This window comes from Drosophila montana, unplaced genomic scaffold (assembly GCF_035044405.1).
Source record: "Drosophila montana isolate Dmon_TW-CO22-7 unplaced genomic scaffold, ASM3504440v1 contig_3438_1, whole genome shotgun sequence".
Taxonomy (NCBI): Eukaryota; Metazoa; Arthropoda; class Insecta; order Diptera; family Drosophilidae; genus Drosophila; species Drosophila montana.
This window is the reverse complement of record NW_026998322.1, coordinates 12,649-40,471: the sequence shown is the minus strand read 5'-3', so window position 1 is coordinate 40,471 and position 27,823 is coordinate 12,649. Positions and strand designations below refer to the sequence as shown.

At 42.0% G+C, this 27,823-nt stretch overlaps 1 protein-coding gene across 3 annotated transcripts; it reads right to left on the bottom strand.

Annotated features, from left to right (window-relative positions):
* Positions 1–6: 6 nt before the first annotated feature.
* Positions 7–27,776, bottom strand: Lasp (lasp). Of its 3 annotated transcripts, none has more exons than XM_064691525.1 (8): positions 27,106–27,776; positions 10,796–10,890; positions 3,002–3,134; positions 2,777–2,912; positions 1,742–2,051; positions 651–1,618; positions 255–463; positions 7–186 (listed from the first exon to the last, which is right to left on the bottom strand). In XM_064691525.1, exons 1-8 carry the CDS (start codon positions 27,172–27,174, stop codon positions 7–9), a joined length of 2,100 nt encoding a protein of 699 aa, XP_064547595.1. In that variant the 5' UTR covers positions 27,175–27,776. The 3 variants fall into 3 exon arrangements, with proteins under 3 accessions (XP_064547595.1, XP_064547596.1, XP_064547593.1); XM_064691526.1 differs by having other exon boundaries at positions 1,742–1,988; XM_064691523.1 differs by lacking the exon at positions 1,742–2,051 and having other exon boundaries at positions 651–1,493; positions 27,106–27,771.
* Positions 27,777–27,823: the final 47 nt, after the last annotated feature.

Genomic DNA, 27,823 nt, shown 5'->3' with positions numbered 1-27,823 from the left:
TCCCTATTATATAACCGCCTGCTCCACGTAGTTGGCGGGCAGCATGCCGGTCTTGCCGGTGCGCTCCACACGCCCGGTCATCCAGCCGGAGTCAATCGATTCCACCTCAAAGATAACGTCGCCCTCACGAAAGCTAACCTCGTCCACGTCCTGCGCCTCATAGTCGTAAATGGCGCGATAGACGCGCTGCAACCAGGAGGAAAAAACGATTTGATTAGCGAACTTATCTTCCTATTACTGGGTTGACTACTTACCAGGTTGCCCTGGCGCGAGTGTTTCTCCTGGAGTGAAGCCGGAGGTTGGCGCACCTGTTGCTCCTGCTGCTGCATCATTTGGACCTGCTGATAGTATTGCTGCTGCTTCTGGGCCTGCGCCTGCTCGGCGCTGCTCAGCGAGCCGTAAATGCCATTAGCGGGATCTATGTCCGTGATGGAGCCAATGCGCTTGGGATACACGCTGTTACCTGTTCAGAGCAAAGCATATGTTAGGCTTAGGGGGCGGGGCAATAAACACACACAATACTAAATGCAAGACACGGGGGACAAGGACAAGATGATACGTGGATGCACATCGAGCTGAGCTGAGCCGAGCGCTACCGAACTACCAGCTAGCCTGTAAGCCCATCTCCTGCTGCTGCTGCTGCTACTTACCCACGCCTGCGGCGCCGCGCTGATCGGAGCTGTACACCAGTGTTGTGCTGGAACGTCCGGTGCTGGGCATCGGCCTCGGTCCATCCGTCAACGGATCGTAGTCGGCGATTTTGCCAATGTTGTTGCTGCTGTTCTGCTGCGCAGTGGCGCTCGCCACGACGGGCAAATGGCCATTGCTGGCCTGAAGCTTGGCGCCTATAGCGTTCTCCGAGGGCGTAACCGGACTGTAGTTGGGTGCCACATACAACTGTTGCACATTCGTGTTGCTCTGATGCTGCTGCTGCTGTTTTTGTTGCGGCTGTTGCTGCTGCTGCTGTTGCTGTAGCTGCAGCTGATGTTTGCTGTTGTTGCTGTGCAGGCTCGCCTGCGAGCGTGATTGTTGCTGTTGTTGCTGCTGCTGCTGCTGTGTATAGCTGAGGCTGGCCGGATGCGGATGTGCCAGGCCGCCGCCATTGTTGTTGTTGTTGTTGCTGCTGTTGCTGTGAATGCTGCCGTTGCTTGCATTGTTGTTCAACAGGCTGCTGTGCGAATGCTGCTGCTGCAGCTGCTGCTGCTGGCTCGCCTGTTTCAGCTGCTGCTGTGAGTGATGTTGCTGCAACTGCTGTTGCATTTGCTGCTGCTGCAAGGCCGTTGCCGAGTTCTGACTATGATCAAACTGATCCGCAGCATTGCCACTGGGATGATGTGAATTCTGCAAAATAGCCGAGCGCAGCTGATTGTAGCTATTAACCGCCTGCGGCTGCTGCTGCTGTTGTTGTTGTTGTTGCTGCGGCTGTGATTGCTGCGGTGTGGGTTGCTGCTGCTGTGGCGGCTGCTGCTGTTGTTGTTGTGGCTGCGATGTTGCTGTGGGATACAGATGTGAGGCTTGTTTAATGGCATGTTGCTGCTGTTGCTGCTGCTGCTGCTGCAGCAACTGTTGCTGGCGCAACGCCTGCGTCTGTTGGTAGAGTGCGTATGGATCAGCCAGCGGCTGTAGCTGCGGGTTTTGTTGCTTGTAATTGATCATCATTTGCTTCAGCAGCTGCTGTTGCTGCTGCAGCTCCTGTTTCTGCTGCTCTGTCGGCGGCTGCTGCAGTTCCTGCAGTAGCAGCTGTTGCTGCTGCAGTAGCTGCTGTTGCTGCTGCTGCTGTGTCAGCTGCAGATGTTGGTGTTGATATGTGGGCGTAATTGCCGCCGTGTTGTATTGCTGGTGTTGTATGGGTGGCGGCGGCAGCGTATGTTGTTGTTGCTGTTGCACATAGTGTTGGTGTTGTTGTTGTTGGTGTTGTTGTTGGTGTTGTTGTTGGTGTTGATGTTGCTGCTGATGCTGCTGCAGTGTTGCTGGCGGTATGGGCGAGGCTGTGGGTGCATATTGCGATAATTGTTCAGCTGCCAATTGCTCAGAGAAATATTCCGATTCGTCTGCACAAAGCGAGTTTTTCATTGCCCCAGTTAGTGTTAGGTTGTGTGTGTGTGTTGGTATTGGTGTTGTACAAGTGTTGTGTAACGTTAGGTTAACGGTAGTTCAGAAAGCACACACAAATTATGAGCGCAATTGTTGTTGTTGTTGTTGTTGTTGTTGTAATTGATGAATGAGCAACAAATGATAAACAAATCCATAAGCAAAAACGATAAAAAAAAGAGGGTATCATAATCAATATTAGTTACACGGTGTGGAAAGAAGAGCTGGGTTGATTTGTTTTAGTGATGAAAAATGGATGAGGCAAAACAGTGTTGCAAAGTTCATGCGTTGTGGCAAATGAAGTGTGGATCAGTGTTGAGCAATTGATTTGTGTGTGTAAACAATGTATTTGTAAGTTGACAACACTTTTCAAGCCAAACAAATAAGCCTGGCACCACTGTGCGCACACATTATGCGCTCTAATGAGCATAATAAATGATGATTTAATCAGTTTAGTCACATTTAATGCATGTGAATTGACGACAATTCCACTGATAAACGCAATTCAAACAAATTAATTAAACCAAACAAAAAGCAACATTAACTCAACTTAAGCTAATTGTAGCCAAAAGCTTCACATTGCCAGCAATTGCCATGAAAAATGACACAGATATATGTATATAATACAGAGAGGGAGAGAGATGGAGATGGGAGACGGAAAAGCGGTGGAAAATTGGATACTCACTGCTGCTGTCGGAGACCTCCGCAGAGCCGCGCTGCTTCTCCATGGCGGCCTTCTTCTCCAGATCGCCATGATATGCCACATTCGATATGTGCTTCGTGTTTTGCCTGATTCGCAGCGTTTCCGGGTCGTCTGCCACCTGTCGAGGAATCAGTGTTAATTATAATGATGATGATCAAGATGGAAATACCGCACACACACACACACATATTTTCTCGATTAACTGACCTGTGTAAATTTGCCTTTGGCCTTCTCAAAGTCAGCGTGGTATTTCACATTCGATTGGTGTTTCGTATTTTCCGCGATGCGCTTCAGCTCGGGCGTATCAGCAATTGCCGTTGCCTTGGCCTTGGGTATGTGCCTGCAAGAGAGAGATAGTGAGAGAGAGAGGGGGATAGAGAGTGAGAAGGAATGCATGAAAAGCTAGCTGAGATGTCGGCATAAAGTTCATATTGCCGCCGGTCAACTTTATTATTTCTTTTCGTTTTTTCGACAGACTGCTGTTGAAAATTTCCACTGCTGCATTGCGGAAATAGCTACAAAAATCTGTTGCTGTTGCTGCTGCTGTAGTTGATGTTGCTGCTGTGGCGGGTGCTCCGCCCACCCTGTTGCCGCCGGGGTCAGGGCGCATATCATTTGGCAGCACTTGAACGCATGTTCCGTCGCTCGTCTTTAGTTTCGTGTGCAGAACCTCTGACCTCCCCCACCCCCCACCACACACCAACTGCATGCCAGTTGTTTTATCAATTAAAACAGCATTTGTGGCATTTTGATGCGGGATCGCATTTCTTTTTTGATTTGACTCCCCCAACCTCAGCCCTGGGGCAGCTAACGGTTAATGCATGTTGCAGCGAGTGAATGATGCGGTTTAAAGCGCAACTAAATGCAATTTTCGACCACAGCCAAAGAAAAGTTTTGTGTTTTGTGGCATAAACTTAATTTCTATAGCATTTATTTTCGCTTGAAGTGTTTGGCAGTTTGAAAAAGGGGCTGGCATTAGCATAAGCTGAACGATCTTTAGAAAGTGTCTGGATTATAAGAGAATACCATTTATGAATCACTCCACAATTGTATTAAATAAATGTGGGCCTTAGTTGAATTCTTGAGAATCGCATATAGACGCAATATTCAAATAGACAAAGATAAATATAGGTGGACTTTGAATTCTTAAGAATCGCAAATAAACGCGCTAGCTAAGACTAAAATATGGGTGGACCTTACCTGAATTCTTGAGAATCGCATATAAAGGCGCGTTAAAAGTACATAGATAATGCGATTCAAAGATGGACTTCAAGTTTGAGGGAAACACAGAGAGTAAGAAAGGGAAAGCAGCCATTTCCGTGTTTAAAATATTATGGCTAACAATAAGATAAGAATAATAAAAACACATTTCCCTTCCCTTTCTCGATATTACAAATAGAAAATTTAATTTATCGTTTCAATTTTTGAACATAGTTCAAAAGCGACTACGCGCTATTTGCTGTTTATTAAAACCACAAGAGTAATTGTTGTGTAATTGGAATGTTATCAAATTGCAGATTTAAAGGAAATAGAACACATAATACCCATGTTATCAGACACAGTGTGTAATTGTGCGAAAAGCTGATAGGAAAAAAATATGTTGAACAATAGCAAGAAAATGCAATATGCGATATATGATTAATGCTACCCAACGGACTAATACATCAATTTAATTATGGCGAAAAAAATTGAGCAAAAAAAGCGGAAACCAAAGCCAAACAAACAACATTGTAAACTATGCACACGAGCGCAATATGTAATCATAAAGTACACACACACACACACACACACACATACATACACATATATAGAGTGTATATATCGTGTTTGTTTGTTTGTTCTGTCGAGCATTTTAACCTATCAGTTGGCTAATCGATCGATTGATTGCAACTCGCAACTGATAACCACAGCAACAACAGCAGCAGCAGCAGCAGCAACAACAGCAGCAACTGGCAAAAGGTTGATAAACCCATTGCCTGGCCGTTCTTTAGCTTAACAAACACACCCTCCCACCCCCCCTCTCTTTTACACTATGCCCCTCTCTCACTCTCTCGCTCTCTCTTAGCCGTATTCATATTGCAATTGTAATTGCGCGCAACTAAATTGGCTTATAGAATATTTATGGACACATCGTACGTATCGAACGCAGCTGTCGCCAGGCGCTGTAGTTGGGCAATAAAGGGGGGCGTGGCTGGAGGAGGGGCTGGGTCGAGCTTTAAGAATGGGTTTCGCTTACAATTATTTAGTTTAATAAATATTTGTGCAAATTCCAATACAGCTGCTAATTTAGTTTGGTTACAGCGAGAGCTGGCGTAGCGCACCCTCAATTCTAATTTGTGGTCAGCTGTGGGTGGGGCACGGGGAAGGGGGCAGATGGGGGCGTGTGTGTGTGTGTGTGGCGCAAGGCCGTTTAATGACCAATGACCGGTCGCTCATGCATGTAGGCCTGCAGCGCCAGTTGTTGCTGTTGCAACGAGCTTTGCTTTAATGCTGCAACAAAGGCTGAGTGCAGCTGCAACTGTTGTTGTTGGTGGCACACATTGTGGCTGCTGCTGCTGCTGTTGTTGCTGTTAGCTGGCAATGATGACATAACAATGCTTAAGCGCCAGCGGCGGCATTGGCCAGAGCAACAGCAACGGATGTCTCGGCACGTTCCCAATAGATCAGCAGCAGCAACGGCAGCAACACGCACGACAGCAACAACAACAGCAGCAGCAGCTGCTGTGCGTGACATGCAACTATTGTTGTTCTTGTTTACGCTACTTTACTTTTTACTATCAAAGAATTTTAATTTATCTGTAAACAATATACACACACAGCAACAAACTGCTGCAACGCAAACAGTTTTGTTGCCATTGTCTTTTAATATCCTATAAACAATGTGTGTATATAAGACATGATATATTTGATATACTCTGTAGCTTGAAATTTAAAGCCCCACAAATCAATAAGTATGAACATATCAACTATCTAAGCAATTAATAATTACTATAAATATACTTTCGCAACAGCTGTGGCCTTAGCTAACATGTTTATATTAACATAACGCTGTTAAAAATAAAGTTTATGCAAATGTTATCTATAAAACATTTTGTGCAAGCTTTGATTTATACTGAAACTATTTTGAGCTGTTAAAGCAGACTTTTCACTAACATTTTTACATTATGTTAAGCAAATTAGCACTGTTAATAACATGCTTATGTTATGTTCAATTACATAAAACTGTTAATAATTGCATCAGTACAATAAATAACCGATTGTTTTGATATTTATATGCTAAGTACTCATATTTCTTAAAGATACCTTTTAGATTTTAAGTGCACATCTGTTTTTCGCTAACAGGTTCATTCTATGTTACGCAAATGTTAGCTGAATTAACATGAATAACATGTAAGTTTTATATTTCGTAGATGGTTTTATATTTTCGTCTCTTGGTAGCCGCAGAGCATCTGTTAGTCGTTCAATCTGTCGGTTGAGCAGTCGCATGTCATGTTGTATACTGTTCATAACTTAAACGTAAATTGCTGTTGATAGCAACCGGGCAGTGTGTCTGTCCCTCTGAAACTAGACCACGGCGAGCTGACCAACAGACGAACGAACGAAACAAATAACCCAACACATGGAACGAGGAAGGGGAGATGGATGGGGGTTGAGGGGAGACACATTCATTGATGTCAACATTTTTGCATGTGATTTGTGGATTGCTGTGGAATTTTTTCCCTGTGACAAGCCCTTTGTTGGTTAACATTTTGCGCAATGGATCAATGGCGGGCGGGCGGACTGTCGGATTGTCGAGTGACAGCAGCGGACTGATAAGGCGATGCCTCAACAAAGGACATGAGGAAATTAAGAGTAAAAAATACACAAATTGTGCATTAAACATTAAATTGTTTAATTAACAGATAATTAAAATAACAGGGAATGGACTCATGTTACGATTGTTAGAGAACATTTAAATTGGAATGCGCAAATTTCGTAAAGGAAATCATATATTTCAGGGAGATCCTTTAAAGGGGTTCCAAAGGGGGAAGGGGCAACATATGCGATTATGCATAATTGCCAGGTCAGAGCGTAAAAATGAATTGAAATGCGATTAAACGCACATAATCATCATCATTATAATCGAGTGCTGCAGCAAGTCAATTATGAGGGGCTGAAAAACTCGAAAAGCCAAAATGAAATTGTGGAGCTCGAAGCTCGAATGCATTATCGGATTTGGGTGGCATCGGGCTGCTGCGTCGCCTGGCTCGATGCGTGCTGAGATTTTAATTCCCCTCCCAAGAGCTTGGCTTATTGAGGAGTAGAAGGATGGGGAGGGGGGGGGGGGGTGGGCACTGGGTGACACACCCAGCTCATTTGGGCCACGCACCTCACAACGGATCGAATCGGGGCTTGTGTATAGTTCCGTATTGTTCGCGTTGTGTTGTTTAGCATAAAAAGAGGCACAGCCAAGTGGCCTACAGCTTATTATTATTTTTTTTTGGGTAATTGAAAAGGTTTCTACCATTGTATGCGGCTTAAGTAATCAAACAGCGACTAATGGGGCACACATCTATATAACATATATATAGAAACCTACATGGGGCTGATTTTTATTCCAAATGAAAGTGAGCCAAATAAATGTGGAAAAAAAAGTAGGCGAAATTGATGTGCCAAACGAAATGAGAAGAACTTTCGAATAGAAAAAGCCGTAACATATGGCCAATTGCTGAGGAATGTGGAGCACAGCACACACATACACTCGCACACACACACACACATTGCAGAGAGATTTGAGATTTTGGTTACGGAGGGCAGGGCCATGGTTCACTGGCTTTTTATGTTAATAAATAAATGTGCCGATGCGAATATAATACACGAAAATGTTGCTTGTTCGTTGTGGGCTGCCAGTGCAGATGTTTACAGTCTTCTCTCGTTTTTTTTTTCAGATGAAAAATGGATGAAATCCAAACACAAAACTAAAGAAAACTGCTAAAGAATATCACACATATATATATATATATATATCATATATATATATAAACAAAATAAATGTGAAAAAATGTGGAAGCAGGCCGACAAACCTTTCAACTCGTTTTCTAGTTCAATTCCAACTAAATGTAGGAACTTGGAACCTGGTAATGTAATGGATACATGAGCTGAATAAGCCTTTGTGTGTGTATGTGTGTGTGTGTTTTGTTATCCTGCTGCCTGCCTCCTCCTGTCCACGTTTCCTTGAAGACACAATTGGGTTAGAGCCCATAAAGGAGCGAAAGTTACAGGACAGCAGCTGCAAAATGTTCTAGGCTTGAAAACTTGAACAAAAATTTCATATGGAGGGGACTTTCAGGAAATACACTTCGCATTCCAATTAGCTTTCGATTTGAGCTCCACAATTGCCAGTTATCCCCCTAAGAAAAACAAATCGCAGCCCTTACTCGCTGCTACTCTCATGAATTATTATCTTTTAGACTCGAGTATTTGATTGCACACTGAAAAAAATAGCTGAATAATTGCACTTTAATTCAAGTATTTTTATGTGCTGCGTTTTTGTAGTGCAGTGTAGCATATTAAGAGCTGTTTTTGATTTAAAGTCATATTTTAAACAGTGCTATATGAATTTCCCTCTTTGATATTTCCCTTTTATTATAATTATTATATTTATTTAGGCATTGCATTTGATATTCTGTTTTTTTTTTTTCAGTGCTGCGGCGCAGTTCTAACCCTTGACTCGACTTATCCAATTAAAATCAGAGTTCCGAGTGGCGCTCCACATGTGGCAACTGCTACTGATAATTGCATGTCTCCGGCGCTTTAAATCTCTTTAGTGTATGCTACATAATTTATTACAATCGTTATTCCACGGAGGGCAAAACTTTTGCTGACCCCACCAAAGTGGCTGAGAAACTTGCACACAGTCAGAGGAAAAGTGCTGGAAAAACTTCTCAAGCAATTATAAAATCCAAATAGGGAGTGAATCGAAAATGACTCCGGCGTACGTGCCGACGGACACGCCCACACAGAAAAAAAGGGCGTTCGAGCTAAAGGTGCAAATGGCGACGGCTCGGGCGATGACTGCAAAGTGAAAGGTGAAAGTGTTGCTAAATCGGAAGCCCGGCCACGCCCCAATTGGGCGAAATACTAATGCAGCAGCCTTATGCAGACAGATGACATCATCGGCCGCTGGCGGGGATCGGGCTAGGTGTGCTAGCTCCTGGTTCCTGGTTGCTGGTGCCGGTTGCCTGGCCACTGCGTCAGAGCAAAGCTAACGGACGCATAACTCAATCCGCATGGAATTTTTATTCCCGCAGCGGTGGCATCCACAATAAATCTGCATTAGAGACATGGCCCGCTGCAGCTCGCATCCCGCTTGGCTCAAGGCCAACAAAAACGGACGAACTGACGGACTGCCGGACGGGTGCACGCACTGCAGTGCCAGCTGTGGGGCAAACTCTGGATAACCAGCAACCAGGCGGGCACACAATGCTCACAATATGACAACATAGAGAAGGGAACGCTCCATTGAGCTGCGTGCCACACACACACACACACACACAAACACACTCACACACACACACTCGCACACATTTTAGAACAATAACATTGGGGCGTGGCAGTGGCAGTGACTGCCGCCCCCCTTCACACACTTGCCAACACACACACAGAGAGATAACTACAAGTACAAGCGTGCTGTAGTGCAGAGTGCCTGACCAGGAGATACCCTGTAAGCAGCACATACATTGGAACTTTTTTCGCAGCAAAACAACAAAAACTTTATGGGAAATGTGTTCCTGCATAACTAAGGTATTTACAGACCGATCATTATGAACTTTTCAGTTCTTTATTATGAAATAGATGTGTGTGTGTATATACCTAAGACCAAGGCGATATCTTCAAGTATTGGGTTTTTCTTTAATCTAAGCTGGAGCGGGATAGTTATCCAAAAAGTGACATAATTATTCTCCATACACTATGAGAGTGACCTAAATACCCAATTTGGTGTGCCTAACTCTTAGCTTTTCAATATTTGTATAAAAAAAACAAGTTTCAAAATCGATATTTATCGATATTAGGCAATTGGGAAAGAAAAAGATAAGCTCATTCTGCGTATGATATTGGGGGGGGAGAGGAGATCACAGTCGGACTTGTCCTAATCAAATAATATACATGTATACTTGATTATATATAAGCAGACAGAAAAGGACATCTCGGACTTCATCAAGTATATAAAGCTTTCTGATTATATATATATTTTCCATACATAGACTCCAAGTTCACATATAGTTACAGTTATATACATATACTCCATTAAGTATTTATGTATATGCTTGATTATCTATATACTCCAAATATAGACTCCATCAAGTACATATACATATATATGGCTTCTAGATATGGAGAATATATATCCATTAAGTATAAATATATATAATCAAGTATATATACACTTAAAGTCGGAGCTGCCTTATTTCTACCTGTCACATTCAATAGTTCCCAAACATGATGCCCCTTTTCAGTCATACTCAATGGTTGCAGGGTATAAAAATCGCGTTGCGAATGGGGTTAAAGTTGCTGCAATGCTGCAGGGCAATTGCAACTGAATGTTTGTTTGTGTGTTTGTGTTTGTGAGAATCTCACTAAAGTGTCGCCGCATTTCCGCACCTTTTTAGCAGCTGCAATTCAGCAGTTCGTGCGGCAACAGCACGTGGCAAGTGTCGCCCCAAAGAGTCGCCGCCGACACGTGGACAGCTGTTGCTGAGATTTCCATAGAACTGGACTGAAATACACTGGAACTGCTGCTGGCGGCTGGTTGCTTATCTGTTCCGGGACAGGGCGGCGATAAGATAAACGACGCTAATGACGATTGCACGTCAAGGTGAGTTTAGCACCTGCCTATTAACACCCCCCCCCCCTCCTCCTCCCACCACCCCCAGCTGACGCTTAAACTTGACAGATCCGCAATAAAAATGGTTTGATTGCCACGGTTAGGTTAGGGTATTAGAATGAACGGTTAATACTTACGCCTCGCAGTATGGCATTTTGTTGTAGCCCTTGTAGGTTTTCATATTGAGCGTCATTCCGCATTCTGTGCATTTGAAACACGTTTTGTGCCATGTCTGAAACGGAAAGGAGCAAAGCAAAGAACAAGAATTAGTGAAAATTGTTAGCAAATTGTTCGCCAGTCTAATGCGATAATAAGAAATTGTTGTACAAATACCCTGCATAAATAATACGTATGCCGAGTGGGTATAATCGAGCAGAGAGGAAAAGGTATCAAATGGAAGCAGAAGTAATTAATCAACAACTCGCCAAGAAATTCGATTAAATCATAGACATAAAGCTAGAAAACAAAAGTCGAACTTAATTTAAATTCGGTTCATCTTAAATTTCATATTTAAACTAAGATTTATTTACTGCAAATTGGCCTTTAAAACGTTGGACCAAGCACAAGGAATCTGCATACTTAATACGAATAATAAGAAGGAAAATTATTAATATAAGTTATAAGCTTTTAATTGGTTTTACGAACTTGCTTCAATGCGATTAAAGTGAATTCATTTCAAAATAGTCTTGATTGTAGCTTATTCTATATAGATCACAGGGTATCCTTCAGTCAGGCATTCGTAGTCTTGGGGTTAGTTCTTTTCATTTCGTATAGTTTCATTGCCCGCCCTGTTATTGTTCTTTGCCTTGTTAAATTGGCGCAATGCAACTAAAACTGAAACTAAAACTAAAAACCAAGATGAGCATAAAAAACTTGAAAAGATTTTTGGCTTTACGAGCATATTCTAGTAGCCTCTAATTGGTCTCGGTCTTGGTCTTGGTCTGCGGTAGCTGGTGGGTGAAGCTGGCTGGATGAGCTGGTTGTGTGACCAAGGGTCGGGGTCGGGATCGGGGCAGGCCAAATTGGTAGATAAGTACTTGGAAGTTCTGTGGATGAGCAAAAGTTCTTTAAAAACTTGTTCGCATTTAAAATATGTCAGACTGACAATTATTTACTAAACAATACCCTGTAATATGGAGCATAAAATGAGCAGAGTTCAAGCCAAAAACCGTTTGATGAAAGATTTCAAGCCTCGACTACTTTTGAATACCCTGTAATATGGTGCATAAAACAAGCAAAGTTCAAGCCAAGAAGCGTTTAACACAATTTTGATAGATCTAACTACTATATAACAATTGAATACCCTGTAAAATAGTTGTTTGCAGAGAACCTTTTGCGAATTCTTTAAACTAGAATCTATGAGCAGACTTTTTGTAGCTGCTTATTCCAAGAATAGTTTATAGGCCAACTTTTTGCACAGGCTGCAGCTGCCTTGGCTATCATATCAGTTGGTTTTATTGATAAGCTTTAGCTGCGGCAAACTTCTGCCTAGCCTTCGTCTAATTTGTGTGGACTGCAAATTCTCAGCAGACGGGCTAGGAGCTGGCGTTGCCGAGGCGGAAGGAGGGCAATTGTCATGGCAAAGAGGCGACTCGGATTCAGACAGACGACGACGGCAGCGTGTTATGCAAATTTGTGAGTTTTATTCCTGCCTCATGGCAGGGTCTAGCCACAAAGTCTCTTCTTGGACTCTTGAGGTGGAGGTCAACAAACGATTAACTTGTCTGTGGATTAGCGAGCGGCGCAGCGCGAAATATGCGAGAAAATGCGTTAATTGGTTTCACACACACACACACACACACAAACAGCGGATACGGCAACCACAATAGCGTAGACGCAAACCAGACGCAATGAAGTGATTGCGATTTTATCACTAGAGAGAGAGAGAGAGAGAGAGCAAACCCGTTTGGCCAAAAACACTCTCCAACGCCAACCCACTGGGCAGCTGAAGGCAACCACATTCCAATTCCACTGAAATTGGAAGCGGTGCGGAATGCCGTAAGCCACAAGGGTCCGGTAACCCAGCAAAGTTTTCATAAATCAACGGATTTAACTTGATGATGTTGTGTTGATGACTCGAAACTTTTTAACTGAGTTGAAAAAGTTAAGACGATTTTAGCGTTAGCCCTTACAGTGAAAAATAACACACATTTATAGTTGTGTTTAGCATAGGGCCAATAGGAAATATACTTTAAATTTATTACTCAAATGAGTTACATTTTTGATACCATTATATTATTTATTAGTAGTGCATTTAGTTACAAATTATTAGATTAACTTTCTTTTTGAATAGCTTGAGATTTCGGCTAAGATAGTAAGAGAGCTTGGGATTCGAACCTGAAACCTCCCTAGCTTCGTTCCCAATGCTATATACATATAAACGTATTTTGATGGTTTGTTTATATCTTCTAGTCTTTCAATAAGAGTAAACATATGTATTTATAGTACATTCGACTCGACACCCGTGTGGTTGGCGGGCAACAGAATACCTCCACAGCATGTCATCGCTTGTCGTAGAAGGCGACTAAAAGAGACAGTTTTCTGGGTGACCCAAATCTGAGCCTGAAGGCACATTAATAGGGATGCCAATTGGGTATCCCTATTATATGTATATCTCTCTGTCTTCTATTTATCTGTCTCTGTACATCTATAATATACACTTATATCAAATAGATTGATATATTCTTAGATCCTTTTTATATATTGATTAAATTTATCAATCTGTACAATCCAGATACTCATTCTATATCCCACAGCTACCAAATATATAGATTAAGTTAGGGTATTCAGACCTCACCAATTCTTTTGTCTCATTTTCTTGTTATATATTTTGTTGTTGCTGCGCGTGAGGCGCATGCGTAACCAGTAGGATACCTTATGAGCAAGATTGAGAGAAAGAGAGAGGGTAGAGGGAGAGAGAGAGCATGCGACAGTATCTCTTATAAGTCGAGCGTTTCTTCTGTTTTCATCTAGCTGCACTTTGATGGGATTTTGATGACCATCACAAAAATTCAATTTCACTTTCACAACAAAATGTGTGTGAGTGTGTATGAGTGTATACGTGTGTGTGTGTGTGCATGAGGTAATCGTTTGTTAAGCGTTGTGCATTTCATTTTCTATGCTCGCTTTAACCCACTTTTCATTTGACGCTCGCTTCTCGTCTTGGTTTTCAATTTGCGGCTCAATTTCCAAAAATACAAAAAACGGAAAAGAAAAAAATAAAAAGTTAAGTGTTTCACGTTGTTTTCCCTGTTGTTGTTGTTGTTGTTGGGTGCTTTTTTGTCAAGCATATCGAGAGGTGTTGAATTTGCATTCGAATTTGCACGCTTTCAACATTTTAAACGTCTCCGCAAAGCGACAATAAAAAACTAACAATTGGCATGAGCCGCAGCCGCAGCCGCAGCCGAGACAGAGACCCATAAAGCACCCAACTGGGTTGGAATTGGGTTTGGGTTTGGGCTTGGGCTTGGGTTGGAGTTTCGAGTTTGGGATTTGCGATTTGGCATGGTTAGCTGCGAACACGAACGCAGCTCGCTGGGCTGCGGATTGGATTACAAGAGTCGAAGCGACCAGTAAAATGACAAATGAGGGCAAACACCACACAAACAACAACAACAACCCAAACAACTGGAAACAATGGGCAAATAAACACGAACCAACAACTGAAATGGTAACAAAACCAAATCTATTTACAAGCCGAAAAAAGAGCAACAAGAAGTGTCAAATGATGCGACTTGCTTAAAGCAGGAAACGTATTGAATAAAAAAGAAATTTATAGAGTTGGGCAAACAAAAGGTTGCATAGGATCAAAAATAAAATTAGAATAAATCATATTTGGTATATTTATATTGTGATATTTACAAAAAATGATCTACACTTATTTCATTTTGCAAAAAACTGATTTATAAAAAGTTATTTAAGAAAGTTTTATAAAACCAGAAGGAAGTCAGGATAAGTACAAAGCAAAGTTGCAGTACAATTAATTTCCCAAAGATAAAAAAGAAATCCTCGGGAAATTAGTTCCTTATGAAGTTGTCAAGAACAACATGATCAAATTGTTTTTACGAAATGGTTATCATGTGCATTACGAATCGCAGAGGAATCTAAATTCAAGCTTGGGATACCTTCAAACATTTCTGTTAAATTCTAATGTAATGCTAACAATATATTTCGAGTATTATCTGAATACTTAAGCAATATCTTAAGAAAAGTTTTAATTATATGATTATTATAAATGTTAGGAATAATCTTGAACATTCAAAGTAATATAATATATACATTAGTCAACTTCTTCTAAATTCTGAATAATTCTTATTTAAGAAAGCACTTTCTAATAGCCGAATTCACACGTACGAAATCGAAATGTGAAATTCTCGAAAGGCGGCAATTGGCAGCTGGCATTTGGCATAAGGCACACGTTTATCATCTGCCGGTGAAGATGCCAAAAGGAAACATATATCAAATGTTAAATGTTGGTTGTTAGTGAAAAACAATTCAAATAACAGACAGGCAGACAGGCGACTTCAGACTGTTTTTATGGAGTACAACTGGAGAGGGAGGAGGTGTAGGCGGAGCTGGAGATGGAAGTGGAGCACACTTGTGCGACCCACGTGTTTTTTGTCGTGTGTTGTAAACGAAACCCACTTCCACTGGCAGCTGCTCAACCTGATGACAATGCTCATGATGATGTTAAAGCTGATCATGATCATGATGATGATGATGATGATGATGCTGAAGAGCTGTTGATAATCCGGGTAGGCGGCGGCGGCGTGTGTGCACACGCTGATACGGGAGCAGCTGATGAGGCGGAAGTGAAAGCAACGTAGCCAGAATTAAACTACTTCCGCTGCTTCCTATTGGCACAGTGTATCACACAAACACACACACGAACACACACACACACACTCTCTCACACACTCCCAACTTCAACTCAGTTTCCAGCTTTGTTGTCTTTTATTTTGGCAGCTTCCGCAACGTCGTGCGGGCTGCCCCAAAAGAGCGCCAAATTAAGTTCAAGTTTGCTGCGTCGCGTTTTGGTCAATTTAACATGGCTTCCACAGAGAGCCCCAAACCCCACGCCCCTCCCCGCCCCTCGCCCACTGTCTGAGCCCACCTCAAAGCGCTCAGGTTTAAGCATATATTTTGCACGCTCTGTTTCATTTACACAACCGTTGGCAGTTGTTGTTGCTTGCAGTCAGTGTACAGTGGCTCGAAGAATTTTGGCATCAGCTTTGCTGTGTGGCATGTAAAGACGATATCTGGCAACATGTTGAAGAGAGGGTATAAGAATCTTAATGTGCTCTTCAAAATATCTCAAAATATATAAAAGAAATTTTAGTTGGGCTTTAAGTCTAGCAAATATGCGATGCTGAATAATTGGTAACTCTTTATATAAGAATGAAGACTTTGCAAGAAGCAGAATCTAATGTAAATACATTTTAAAAAATATAATATTTAATTTCTTTAAATGTGGAACTTTCACATTTCATATGATAAAACCCAAGCCGAGCCTTGATATAAATTCCTCTTTAAATTCCTCAAAGTTACTTTAAGTAAGATCTTAAGACAAACTCCAATCTCTTACCAAATACTCTACATAATCTCTATCTATAGCTCAGTTGTAAGCAATAGTAAGGGCATCTACAATTCGCTGTATCTTTGTAGTTTCGAGCTACTGTATTTTGAATTTATCTGTCGCATTTTGGATTTGCATTTTGGGCATGCGGCGCTTCATTGGGGTCAAGGTGGTTGCAGCAGTTATTTCAATTGGAAGTGCCATAAATGGCTATAAGAATCATGTGAGCTGTGCGTTGAGTCATATTGTTGTCATAAGATACCTGAACGACAACAACAACAATAACAACAGTTGTCCAAGCTGAACGATTGCGAGGTAAATGCCGTTACGCGTCGCCTTTCCGACTGGCCTTATATGGGTGGTCGCTGGATCGAAGCACGGCCCGGCCATAAGCAGAGCTTATATCTCTGTCTCTGTCTGGCTCGCAGTCGTAATTGTCATTATCAGCTGCTGCTGCTGCCCGCAAATAGTTTTAATTGTTGCCCCATTGACGTGACTGGACTGTTGATCAGTTGATTAGTCGATCCGCTGATCAGTGGGAACTGTCTCAACTTGGTAATGTTATAATTAAATGTCTAAATAATGTGTTCGCCTCTTCTCGCTCCCCTTCTCTGTGCATGGTTTTCTTATGCAATTCTCACTTAACAGCGTTTACTTTTTCTTTCAATTGCATTTGCTTTCCCTCCCCCCCCCCCCCTTTTTCACACGATAACAGTTTTTCCTGCTTCCCCATATATATATACACATATCTATTAGGCAAGATCTTCGTATCGCCCTGCGATCGACAAGTTTCTAATTTGTTTTGTTTTCAATTTCGTTTAATTGAGTTTTTTATTTAACTGTTCATTTCCAGCTTATGGCTAATTAATATCATTTTTGTTTAGATAACGAGAGAGGGAGTGGGAGAGAGAGTGTGGGAGAGGAGGAGGGGAGGGGGTGTGTGTGTGGTGAGTTTGTCATATAAATAACTTGACGTTGCCCAACACTCGACTTGATTTGGATTTGAATTTGCTTTGTTCGAGTAACTGGAACTGCTCTCAGTTGAGTTTTGCAATTATTACACGTACTACAATGTGTATATGTATGCCTGTGTGTGTGTGTGTGTGTGTGTGTACATTGTATCTGTTGCTTTGTATCTGCACATTCAAAATGTTGTCTACAGTTCCACAGCTGACAGGCCCCGAAATGACGTAATCGGGCCGGGCAGCAAACTGTCTCAGAAATTAGATACTCAACTCTCAAAAAACACGGCTACAAACAGTAGCCCAGAGGAGGGGGAGGGGAGGAGGTGGAGAAAAACAAACTAAAATATGCGAATATTTGTCGCATTTATGTGTTTAATGATAAAGAGTGAGAGATAGTTTATCTGCAAAATGTTATATTGGAATGGCATTGCATTCCAATACACTTACGCGAAGCACGTTGGAATTTTCCAGCCGCAAGAAGTTAATGAGCCTCTCTTTTGATTGAGAGCGGGCATTAAGTGAGGTTAGGTTGAGTTGTTGGATGCTCAAAATGTGCAAAAATATAAATTTTTGGAAACTTCTGCAGTCTATTTAGCGGTATTTTTCGTTCCAGCATAAAGTCTGCCTCTGGCTGGAGGTGGAGAAGTATGAGAAGTGCGAAGAAGATGATTTAGGATTTCAGTCAGCTCCTGAAATCTCCTGGTTGCTGTCGATGCACAAGAATCTTATGGTTTAACCTAATAACAAGAAAGTTTCCGGATATTCCACAGAAAAGTTTTATATATCATATCTCAATCTAATTGAATATCTTCATATCCAATCGCATCTTCAAGTATTTCCTTTTGTCTTGTCTTGTTTTTCCGACAAGCTCTTGTTTACAGTGTGATTTTCTTTTATTGCACGTACTTTATATCTTTATTTATTCTTCCCCAACACTTCCTCTTCTTACCCCTCAACCCATCCAAATTTGTTGATCACATTTCGTTAATTTCGTACATTTGGTATACAAAACCATTTGCGATACTTTGGCAAACACTTTTGCTCCGCAGACCCCACACATTTCGCCAGAATTTGCATTTGTATCTGACAGATACACAGATACACACAACAACAATGCAAGCATCTAACGCTCGTTTCTGCGTTTCTGCCTGATCCCAAACAACAAAACAATCGATTGGGATCGTCTGCGACTCTTGTGATTCAACATATGAATTCAATTTAAACGCATATTTGCACGTTCGCATCCGATAGATACGCCAGTTTTGTTGTATGTACAGCAGAGATACATGCCGCATAATTTGTTTATTAATTTACCCCCCCCCCTCCCTCCCTCCCTTCTCTCGCCCCTCTTGATTGCCAGCGCAAAAAGCGGCCACCAACTGAGGCGCTGATGGAGCAGCTGCCTGCGCTTGGCGTTCTTTGCTTTCCGTGTCGCGTTTTGTATCTTTATTTTTATTTTTTTAATATTATTATTTTTTTGCGTCAACAATAAAAAGGCATTACATCAACCTCAACACACATAAAGAGCGAGTGACTCACTCGGGAGCAATGCCAAGCGCTGGAGGCGACATTCTCGCTGAGCTAAGCCAACTGCCAGCAGTGCAGCAATACGACCCTGGAGCTGGAACCGGGAGCCGAGTCGAGTTGAGGCGAGTCGAGGAGACCTGCGGGTCGAACGCTGGAGCTACTTCTTGTATACCCTGGCCGAGGGTATCATAACTATGTCACGTAGCCGGGCTCAATTGTGGCTGAGACAAGAGCGAATGTTTCCGACTCCATTAAGTGTATATATATATATATATATTCATTATTGATCAGTATTAACAGAGTCAGATAGTAGTACACATGCATGATCAATTCTTTATTTTTCAAGATATCTGAACCAACCTCAGATTCTATTCCATTGTCAAGAGGCAATTACTTTATCGTACTGGAAATCGAGTTATTTGTATATTAACAGTCTCACTCTAAATATCCGCAAGGGTATTCAATCTTCGACTTGCTGCTCTTGTGTGTGTGTTTTTATAGCAAATGCCTTTTATCTAGTCGCTGTGCGAGTGTTTCATTAAGTTTTCTCGCTTTTTGTGGCTTCGCATGGTCTGCATACGCATCGGGAACGGGTCGGGTCGAATAGTAAATCATCGTTGAGTATCTGCCGTATGGGAGAAGAGTTTTTTTCTTTTCTTTTCTATTTTTACTCGGCTGAATAGCACTCATAACGGTATCGCCAGTTAAAAGATACATAACAGCATTTAAAGACGGGTTAGTTCCCCCCACCTCGGACCAACTTGTCAGCCTCAGCCTCAGTCTCGACGGTATCATCATCATCAGCATCAGCAGCATCATCATCATCATCATCATCTGGTGGAATTGGTGTCGAAGTTGTTGTTGTTGTTGTTGTATGTAAATGGTCAAACGTTTCTCTCTGTGCTCTCAAGATTGGAGTGCTAGACAATGAAAATAACTTCCTACTGTTCGGTCGGTCTCCCGCTGCTGTTCAATTCTTTTAAGACCATTGGCCCACATTGAATGGCCCCATAGAATTTGTTGGACATCCTAGCAAAACAAAGCCATCCACATTTGTGCATTTTTGGCTTCTTTTTTTTTGTCTCGTTCCAGCTGCTTCGACTGTTTGTTTTTGTTTGCATTGTGCAAGAGTTCTGACAACTGACAATTGGGCAGCGCTTTCTTGTTGAATGTTTAAAAATTGGTGCACAAGTGTATTTTGAAATGCATTTCAAGAACATGGTGGCATTTGAAAGATTTATCTGCACTCAAAGTGTGCTACATTAAGCTGAAGTCCATAAATTGATTTAAGAATAAGCATTAATTTAACATTTAAAATTCAACCTAACCCATTTCTATATGAAGTCATTTTGAACTATCGCTTCGTTTAACCTATCGATACTTCTTCGTTAAGTTCACATGCTCCTTTCTATTTGCTTGCGTAAGCTCTTTGTGCTTTGCGATCATATTTCTCTTAGCTTAGTTTCCCGTTTTCCCGTATGCACATACTAGTCATTGGTATTTGTCTCGCTCTCCCATCGCTCTATTCACATTCGAAATTTGCAAATTGTGTGTGTGTGTGTCTCTTTTTCGCTCACCAATTTGTCGCTATACTCTCTTCTTCTGCTCACTCCGACTTTAGTCAATTAGCAAAGTCAATAGCATGCCGTTATATCCATGCACCCCTTGCTTTGCGCTGACGTTTTTTCCCATTTGTTTGCTTAATTTATAACAACTCAAAAGCTCACACCACACACATGCAGCTAAAGAGCGCAGCTTGTCACTTGCGAAGTTTTATTTGAATTTGCGTTTTCCAAAACTCTCTGTTCCATATGCAAATATATGCCAAAGTCCGATTGCAAATATGCACACAATCAGTTAGCAAAGTTTTGCACCCACCCGCCCCTTTCTCTTTGTGTGTGTGTGTGCATCTTGCGGGAGCCTCTTATTGTGTTTTGTATATACATAATTAGCGCTGCCGCCCGCAACGTAAATTGAATTAAACTGCCTCAAACGCTTAAGGCTACATTCTGCTAATGGACGAGGTGTAACCAGCCCAGAGGAGGTGGGCCAGCATCTTGGGAGCTTGCAAATTAGCTTAAAGCTTCTGATGCAGCAGCTCAAACTTACACATGACGCCTTATTAATATTTGAAGAGAGGGAACGTAAGGCGGGGGAGGGGGGAAACAACGGCAGCTTACACAAGCCAAACAGACACAATGGGAAAACTTTTAGATTTGGAGCAAAATGCGGCTGAAACTAATGTGGAGCAGCTGCTTGCGACTGTCTGTGGAATGTGGTGTGAAGCAGCGAGAGGGATGGGGGAGAGTTTGAATAATGTACGAGATTTGCAAAGCTGTGAGACCAAAAAATACGAAAAAGAAAAACCGAATTCGAGACGATTAATTTTTGCTGATGAAGTGACAAATGGCAGTGGGTTAGCAGCTGCGGCGGCGGCGGGGGGACTGAAAATGGGTAGACAAAAACTGGAGCAAAGCAAACAGTAAAAAGCAAAAGCACCAGAGATCTAAAGCTGAATTTCATGATTGACAGTGAAGTACGAGTGCGAGTGAGAGAGAGAAGGAGGAGTGGGAGAAGGAGGCGAGAAAACCCTCAAGTGATGGACAGCGGCGACGAGAGTCAAGCAACCACTTGAACTGAAGAGCCAAAGAGCTGGAAATTGTTATTGCTAAGCATGCATGTGTACACATATAAATGCATATATATACATATATGTATTTACATATGCACAGCTATAAATAGCACTCACACAGATGCACAGACAATACAAAACGAGAGCCCAAACATAGATGCGATGCGACTGCTGCTGCTGCTGCCGCTGCTGCTGCTGCATGCGGGGATCAATTGGACGATGGATGCCACCAAGTCATGCAAATGCTTCAAAAATAAAAGAGCCGCAACGAGGGGTCGCCAGGGTTGCCACTTTACATGAGCCGCAACGAAGATTGCCACCCCGCTTCGAGTTAATAAAGATCAATTGAATTTAAACAAAGAAATGAGCAGAGGAAGGGGAGCGAGGTCAAGTAAATGCAATGCCAGCGACGACAGCCGTCTTGCCCCGTCGCCAAAATGGGAGTGGCATAACAAATTACAAGCAAATGCGCATTAACATAAATTCTACAACAAAAGCAATGTGAAAACAACAAGGCGGCATCACGGGGGGACGGGGGAGGGGGTAGAAGTAAAAACAATTAAAAGACGACAACAGAAGAAATGACAGGAAACAAGCGACAGCGAACCGAATGGCAGCCAAGGGGCCAGTGTTGGATAGCTCCGACTAGAAGAATCTGCGTAACTGTAAGACAAAGCCAATGCATTCACGGGAGAAACAAGCGCCATGCAGCAGAGTGTAGACCGAAGTGAACTGACCCACATATCAATGGCCGGAAACAGTAAGCTCACAGCGAGACAGTGGGACAGTAAGACAGACAGACAGACAGACAGACAGACAGACAGGTAGCCAAAATATGTGCACAGAAACTCAATTCACACAACAGACTCGTTCATCAGTTAGTTTTGGTCATTAGTCAAAATGTTTGTGCTGAAAAATAACAATGGGAAACATTTAATTGAGGGAAAGCCCCCAAAGCCGAAAGCCCCAAATGCCCAAGGCGAATAACTAAAAGTCCGTGCCCAAAAGCTTGCCCAGCAGCAATTTAAACTTCGACTTCCACTTTGAGACTCCAGCTTCCACTTCTAGAGTTGAACAAGAAATTCGTTTTTATTTTGTACATTTTCAATGCAAAAATTGGGCCACAAAACCAAAGCAAATCGAAGCTAAAATGCAACAACAAAATGAAAAGAAAAAAACACAATTCAAGCATAGAAAACTTGTCTGGCAATAATCTATGTGAGTGTGTGTGTGTGTATTGGTGTGTATGCATTTGTATACCTAGCAAACCAAATACCTTTGCGGCCCTTAAGATTTCCATTTTAATGAAGGCGGAGAAATTTATATGCAAACATTATAACTGTTAATACATCAAATTAGGTGAGACCGTAGGATAAATATGAAAAAGTATTTAAAAAATAACAACAAAATACTGCAAACATAATCCAAAAAGTTAATAATTAGCAAATGAAAACTAGTATCAAGAAATGGGTTCATTTTGGAAGCTTGGGAATTCGTAGGACAAACCTTAACTCGTCGTTGCTTTTGTTTTTCATTTGGCAATCGAAATCTGTTTTTGTCAAATGTAAAAATCGGCAGCCGCCAAATAGGTTGCAAAATGTTGCAACCAAGCGGCTAATTACGAGAAATTGGAGCATAAAAGATGAGCTGAAAGTCGGGCTTTGGGCTTTGATTGAGGTGCAACGAAAGTGAGTGGGAGAGAAAAGAAGAAGAAAAAAGAAGTAGAAAGCAGGAGGAGGACAAGGTAAAAGCTGCCACATCAATTGCATAATGCCGCAAAAAGTTCTCACAGCAGCAAAACAAAGCACAAAGTGAAATAACAAGCATGTGTGTGTGTGTGTGTGTGAGAAAGGAAATGAAGATAAGGAGATGCAAAGCAGCGATTAGTCAAAGACGACGCTGCAGCTGCTGCCGCTGCCTCTGCCGCTGCTTGACCACTTTTATTTTCATGCCTGAATTGTTTATGAAATTGCAGCGCCCTTTTCTGAGGCTGTCTATATGTTGTACATATAGAAGGCAGAGTAGTGCCTGCGCAGAGGGGAGGAAGGGAGCATGGGTGCAGTGAGGAGGGGGGCAACATTCAGAGGGCAGCACTCAGAAAATGGTTTGTCATGCAAAAGTGAACTTCGCTTTCAGAGTTGAGAGTCCAGTCAAGAGTGGAAGAAAAAATAAATAAAAACTATTGTCATTGTCAATGTGGTTGTTGTTGTTGTTGCTGTTGCTCTGTCTTGGCTAGTGATGGGCGCGTGTCGAAATGAACACGAATAACAATTTGAAAACACGCACGCTCAAAAGTTTAATCAATATGAAGCGGCTTTTTGGCTAAATTATATATATTTATTTAATTTGTTTTAATTTGACATAAAACAGATAATTAAAATATTCTTAAAATTCTTTTAGCTTAATGTTTTGTCGTGTCACGTTTCCGCCACTAATCTGTGCAGCAAAAGCCTCACATTCTGTTCCTTCTGCTTGTGGCAAATTCGAAAGCGGAAACGATTTTCAAGTGCCGCACATTGTGGCAGCATCAAAGAGTGGCAAGAAGGAACATGAGTTGGGCTGAAGATGGCTTTCTCGTCAGCGCCGCCGTCCAAGTTTGTCGCTGTAGTCATTTGTCATGGGGCAAATGCAAAAATTAAAACATTCAACAAAGCGACAGGCCGAAAAGTGTGCCATGACAGGGGCAGCAACGACATCGGTGTCTCCACCGATTCCAGCTGCAGTCGCAGTTGCAACTCGGTAAGTGCCAAACGAAGTTGCAGCAAATGGAGGACGCTTTTGGATTTGACGCTGCGCTTCGTTGCGCTGCCGCCTGCCTCCTGCTGCTGCTGCTGCTGCCCCACTCTTCGCCCAACACTAACTGCCGACTCGTGCCACACTGCACGAATTGGCCAAAATGTTAAGCCCGCTTCCTGCCGCCTGACCCCCTCCCTTCCCCCCCTGGGCTGACAACAAAGAGGTCATTTACTTTCGTTGCGAGCATAAAATAATCGTATGTCGTGGCAGCCGCCGCAGCCAAGCAAAACAGCAGCAGCAACAACAACAAGCGAGAAGGCGAGTCCAATCGACCAGGAGGATACCCTGTAATCAAGCTTACGCTGCCCTAACATACATTCGTGCATACATGCAAAAGATCTATCAAAAAACCGCAACTTCAAATCGATATTTATCGATGTCAGTCGAAACTCGTGAGATCTACCCGATGCTGATCAAGAATATATATGCTTTATACTCTATTTTTGCGCGTTACACACAAATTTGCATATATTCGTATTACCCCTTTTCAAAAAGCAGGCAAAACTAAAACTCACACATTCGTGTGTTTGCCAAATAAAAAGTCAGATAAATGAAATTGGCAACGGCAGTGACAGAGACAGAGGCAGCGACGTCGACTGCGACTGCGGAGTCGACAACGGCGACAAGTTGAGTGAAGTTTGGTATCAAAAATCGATTAACAAAGCGCCGGCAGCTAAATGCGAGCAGCGCTGCTCAACTTTAACGGCATTTAAAAAGCATTTCTTTATTTACAAGACAAACTTTTCAGTGTGTGCTCATGTGTGTGTTTGTGTGTGCAGAGATAATTGGTATAAAATGCCCGTTTATTGCCTGTCACGAGTATCGATTTCTATATCAGGATATGTCACGTGCAGAGCGGCAACCGCAAAGGAAATGGAACAAAACTTTTCACTACGAAACGGTTGGAAATGGGGGGGGAATGAGTCGCTCCTTTTGCCAACTAAATTTAAAGTTAAGAAAACCCGAAGGTGAAATACCCTTTTTCGAATTAGACCAAATTTTTAAAATGTGTTCTATTAAATAAGAACTTTAGACTGGAGTCTTTGTAAATTCCAATTCTTATTTGCAGGTTCTAATTTCTGAGTTCTATATATTTCCATATACAATTGATGAGGTAATCGTATGCTTCATTTTTTCATATAATATATATTTGACGAGACAATTGAAACCGAACTATTGCGAAATTCGCACTGAAAATATGCGTCATAAAAGCCAAGTTGTAATTCAATTTTAAGTGAAAAACATTTCCATTGTTTATTAAACAACGCCTATGAGTCAAATTGTTTATTATCTAAGAATTGTTATGAAATACAATTGTTCATATTTTGTGAACAGCCTAATGCCCGGACTGACAGAGTCGAGTCATGGGCGGCAAGTTAAACACGAGATGAAAACAAATGCAACGGGCCCAAAGTAGATTTCGACTTATTTGTCTGGCCCACATGTGTGTAAGATACATAAATATCTGCAGCTTGTTGTCTCGAGTTTCCTCAAGTTTCAAATCTTTGAGTTGATATTTACACGTTTCAACATTTCCATTAGGCCTCGCGCATATTTTATAACTGACTTCATTTCGTAGACTTTAAATAGTTTTCATTACTCCACAGCTAAAATTAGACGCACCGAGAGTCAGACATGAGAGCGCAAGAGAGCGTGTAGCGCTTCTTGACTATAATTAGACAAACGCTTAAGAGCAGCGGACGTGGGGCGTGAGGGGGAGATGCAAGTGATGTGGAACACATCGCAGCTGCTGATAGTTGGAGCTGATTACAACAAGGCTTTCGAATGGAATTTGACGAATGATGAAATGACAATTGTCTGTGTCCGTTATCAGCTGAGTATGTTTCCGCACACATATGTACCTACATTATGCATGTATTTACCTATTTGGAGTAGAAGAGCTTCAAATCTCACCACAACTATTTCGAGTAACAGTTCGTGGGCAACAAATCAACTCTACACAAGCTTGAAGGGCGAAAATGTATACAAGGCGGAACGCAAAGAGAACTCAGCTCAGACAGCCGGACGGTCAATAAAAATAAACTGGAATTAAGCATAAACCAATAAGCACAAGAAGAAAGCAACGCAATGACCGCAAAGCTAATAACTGCGTGTGTGTGTGTGTGAGAGAGAATGCCAAACTGGAAACGAAATATGTGCTCAAGGTCAGTCAACGGATTGTTTCTTATTTATATGTATATTGCTTGCAGAGAGCAGAGATCAAAAGCTGCGCTGCAAGTTTGCAACGGTTCGTTGGCGTCGACGTCGTCATCGTTGCTCATACGCAAAATTTACGCAAATTGGCACAGACAATTGCGAAAGAAGGGAAGAGGCAGGAGGCAGAGAAAGGTAGCGGAAGCAGCGGCGACGCAAATTAAAAGCAATTTTCAATTTCCTGAGTTGGCGAAAATTGAAAAATTTGTTGCATGCACAAGCAGCAGCAGCCACCCGCGCAATCTCACACACCCACGCACACATATGTATGTAGATAGTCAATGGAATGAAATTGATGTGCCGTTATTTAGCTGAAACTAAATTCCAAGAAGCATACACAAAATCTGCTGCGCAGCCGCAGCAAACTAGCCGAACAACTTTTTGTTTTATTATTCGCACACGTTTGTTGTTCGTAATTATTAAAGCTGCGCTGCGCTGCTCTGCGCCCACAACAACAGGCCACGAATTGCGTAGGATAATAAACAGAAACAACAAACAAGCGACACGGACACGGACACGAGAGCAAACGATACGCATGATCAATGAGAGCAGTGGCCATGTGGCTAGATAGCCGTCTCGCTCTAACGCGCGCATACAACAAGTGCGAAGCAGCGGCATAAAACAAAGGAGCAAAATTGAAAGAAGAAAAAAATGCCAATACATAAAATAAAACATAAAACACTGAATTTCCTGTATTCCCTCCAGTTGCAAATAGAAAATTTGTTAATTGTCACTCACCTTATCCAGGCATTTGAGCTCCTCAATGGGATAAACCACCTTTTGGCAACGGGCACAAGTTTTATTCATCTTCTCGCTGTTTCAGTACACTTTCTGAGTGGGAATCGGGGGACACACAGATTTTTAGAATTTAGCAACACTTGATACAGTCGATTATTAGTTTCGCATAGCGATCGGCTGGCAAACACAGCTTAAAAACTATTTGCCAAGAATTGGAATCTATTTGAACTATTGTTGGGTATGTGTGTGTGTGGCCAGGATTAACATTTAACACTGCAAAGCTACTGAGATTTGAACAAAAATCTGTTACAACTGGATGGCAACTAACTGGTTTGCTTCGTCGCTGATTTTCGTATATATATATACACAGACACACGCACGCACACACGAACACACAGTTAACACTTTTTCACTAATTGCAAGCGGGTAAACTTTTAAATATTCAACTGTGGCCGTCTCCGTCTCCGACTGCAGCTAAGCGACGCGCGCACGACTCCTACTCAGAGAAAGACAACGACAGGTGCTTGTACAGTTGCGCTTTCAAAATGCTGTTAGACGCAATTCGTATTCAACAATTAATGGCAACGATGTTAATGTTTATTAATTAGTGGATTTGTTCAATCAAAATTTACACGCTGCGCACCCGCATAAACACGTCCGTACCTCGCCGAAACAACAACAATTATGACGCATAACATGCTGTAAACGTTTTGGGGCT